Raw genomic sequence first — 3,483 nt, forward strand, 5'->3', positions numbered from 1 at the left:
TATCCATAGCTTGAACTTGAAGCAAGTTGTCTGCAGGCTCATATAGAGATGCAAACGTCCATAACAGTTGAGCAAGCTCTTGTTCACGAAAAGTGTGAATTATGGCCGATGCCCTTTTTCCAACTCTTAGAACAAATCCGGGGCTTAATGCCGCATTATAGCGAATGCACCAGCAATATTAGCGACATTCTGAGAGTTGAACTCCTTAACTTTGGTCAAAGCCACCTCTGCAACTCGATCCATTTCGGACAAAAACAATAACTCCCCTCCAATTTTCGACAATGCCCATGAAATGTTCGAAACACCTTGAGCCGAGCAGAACAAATGATTTTTGACTAGAGTTCACTACCAATCGATAGCTGGAGATGAGGGTACTCAAGCTTTAAACATTGGTTCACCAGATGAACCTGTGAAGCAAACATAACATCTACTCTATACTGTTCTAAAACCCGTTGCTCCTCGAAACGGCTCAATGTTTCCCATGTATGAGAAAAGAACGTTCGATCCAGCTCTCCGAAAACCGCATAGGACCAAGCTATATTCCCAAACTGATACCAGCTTAAGGTGAGCACAGGAGGATCAGAAACTCCTCCAAATTCAATATCTCTACTGTTTTCTGCACCGGTTTCTTCATTGGTTTCATTAATTAAGCAGCATTTAAATTGGTTGGCATCATTGAAAACAGTATCCATAGCTTGAAGCAAGTTGTCTGCAGGCTCGTATAGAGATGCAAACGTCCATAACAGTTAAGCAAGCTCTTGTTCACGAAAAGTGTGAATTATGGCCGATGCCCTCTTTGCCAACTCTTTGAACAAATCCGGGGCTGAATGCCGCATTGTAGCGAATGCACCAACAATATTAGCGACATTCTGAGAGTTGAACTCCTTAACTTTGGTCAAAGCCACCTCTGCAACTCAATCCATTTCGGACAAAAACAATAACTCCCCTCCAATTTTCGACAATGCCCATGAAATGTTCGAAACACCTTGAGCCGAGCATTCTGGGAGAGCTGTCATCGCGATACCAATCAGCATCGGCATTTCTCTTTGTCGAGCAAATGCCAACCTGAGAGTACTCGGCATCGATACTTTCTCCATGTTCTTAGCAATCCTATGAAGTGCAGTGGCAATATTCAATGGAGAAAGCGGTGAAGGGCTTAAACCTTTCCCAACAGCCATTATCATCTCAGATGTAATCTCCAACACTTCTGCAGTTTGCGATTGAACTAGATCTTTGTTCAAAGTAACTTCTTTTCTACGATCGGACAGGCCCGAAAATTGAGCTAATTTCTGAACAAGCTCTTCCATTGCCTTCTCCTTCTTCTCTAAAAACATCCCATCTGCCATTGAACTCACCATATCTCGAAGTTGACTTGCATTATCATCAATCTGGTCATCGAACCTCTCATCGTCACTGTCTTCTCCAAAATCAAAATCCTCTTCTATCTCCTTGATTTCTTTACTAATCACATCTTTTTTCGCGATTCTCTTCTTCTTCTTTTTTATCGAATCCTCGACTTTATGTGTCAACCCCTTAGATTCAATAGATTTGAGTGCCATTTCCTAGCCTTCAAACACCAATCTATCCCTTCATTATCATCAAGAACCCTAGATTTCTCTTGTTTTTTCCTCTTTTTGGACGGGCGCTTGATAACCAAATGGGTCAATCTCCCCTATGAACTCCAATTCCCAATCTTCCGTTCCATCATCATTAACACCTTTCCCAGTACTAACACTCGAATTTTTACCCAGACTTGCAAAGTTTCTTCTTGGAAACTCAAGCCCACCTCTTAATTTCACTAATGGGATGTTAATAAATAATAACTTGCTTTGGCATGAAAATTTAGGGTTTTAAGTAAGTTTGTGTACGGAATGGATTCATCAAAAACTCAATGGAACTTTTTTTTCTCGGTTTATCACGGATTAATGATTGAAAACACCAAACAAGAATTATAATAGCTACTAAAAAAACACTAGAATGCCATCAAATATCAGTGTTCATGAAGAGAAACGAACACTCAAAAGCCCAGAATTCGTAAGAAAAAAAAATGAAACTTTCCCATTACCGTAAGCTCTCTGCTTTCGCTGAAAATTGAGAGACAGTTAACAAAGGATATTGCTTTATGATTTTCTTCCCCGGGGGGTTCTTTTTTGACCAATTTGTGGATAAGATACAGAGTAAACTATAGGTTTAATATCTAAACTATTATTTTGTTATGTTTTGATATTTAAATTTTATTTTTTAAAATTATATTTAATATTTAGTTTATATTTTTTATTTAGTCATATACTGTTAAAAAATTAATAGAATTATTGATTTTGTATTTTTAATTTTTTTCAATGACGATGTAGTATTATCTTATGGTGACACATCAACATCACCCGTTAAATTTTTAATGACTTAATATCAAAATGAAGCCTAAACTAAACGTTAGATATAAATTTTGAAAAAAAATCTGGATACCAAAATGAAATAAAAATAATAGTTTAGATACTAAACATTTAGTTTACCCTCAGATATACGAGTGAGTGTGAATTGCAAAATAGGGCAATCTAACACAGCTTTTGCCTATATAAAATATATCAACTTAAACTATAATAAAAATATAAAAATATTTTTAAAAAACTCATTAATATATTAATATTTTTTAACATTTAGATATAAAATTAATATGAAATAATAATTTAAATACTTATTTTGACAAAAAGTGTAACCCATTAGATCCGACCTATGGATTACTACCAGATTTAACATATTACGATAATTTTTTTCAAAACATTCTTCAATAGTTTAAAACCATATTATGAATAAACATCTTTAAAAATATAGTTGATAACATTAAAGTTTAATTCCATCAATTAAAGTTGTAAGAAATGAATAAAACATTTTTCAGATATTAGCCAGTGGTAGCAGGAAATTAGAGTTCAAACATATATATACTTATCAGTAAAAACAATAACTAGAGAACATGAGTCAAGCAAGTATAATTTAAAATACAGTAAATCAAGAATCATACTTAAATCAGATAAATCATATAGTAGTTAAATCAGAGCAAACAATTCATTTCAAATCAGAGAAAATAATCATGTGTACATGGCATTTCAAACAGATATCAATTCAATAAAAGAGTAACTGGAGAACATGAATCAGACAAGCAGACTTAAAACTTCATTAAATAAGAAATCAGGCTTGAAACATATAAATCATGCGAAATTAAATCAGATCAGCTACCATATTACAAATCAGGTAAAATAGTCATGTGCCCATGATATTTCAAACAAGTATTTAAAACAAGTACATATATATAGCACACAAGGAACACATCTCACAAAAAGAATCAGTATGGTAGATCTATTGAGCACTAACTTCACTACGTTCTTCGACTATACAAGAACCTAAGTCATATCAGAACAAAATTATTATCGGAGTAGTACACGAAACTGAGTATTTAACAGGGTTGCAAAATTATACGAGTAATCACAT

At 34.3% G+C, this 3,483-nt stretch overlaps 1 protein-coding gene across 1 annotated transcript; it reads right to left on the bottom strand.

The window, feature by feature from the left end:
- Positions 1-1,814, bottom strand: LOC120119511 (RAP domain-containing protein, chloroplastic-like). The gene is made up of 2 exons (XM_039139328.1): positions 986-1,814; positions 1-305 (listed from the first exon to the last, which is right to left on the bottom strand). Exons 1-2 carry the CDS (start codon positions 1,557-1,559, stop codon positions 145-147), a joined length of 735 nt encoding a protein of 244 aa, XP_038995259.1. The 5' UTR covers positions 1,560-1,814; the 3' UTR covers positions 1-144.
- Positions 1,815-3,483: the final 1,669 nt, after the last annotated feature.

The sequence above is a fragment of the Hibiscus syriacus genome, unplaced genomic scaffold (genome assembly GCF_006381635.1).
Source record: "Hibiscus syriacus cultivar Baekdansim isolate YM2019G1 unplaced genomic scaffold, ASM638163v2 tig00110332_pilon, whole genome shotgun sequence".
Taxonomy (NCBI): domain Eukaryota; kingdom Viridiplantae; phylum Streptophyta; class Magnoliopsida; order Malvales; family Malvaceae; genus Hibiscus; species Hibiscus syriacus.

Coding starts and splice junctions, on each gene's coding strand:
- LOC120119511 (XM_039139328.1), bottom strand. CDS start 1,559: ATGGCACTCAAATCTATTGAATCTAAGGGGTTGACACATAAAGTCGAG. Junction 306..985: donor CCCAGAATGCTCGGCTCAAG/GTGTTTCGAACA, acceptor GCTCGGCTCAAG/GTGTTTCGAACATTTCATGG.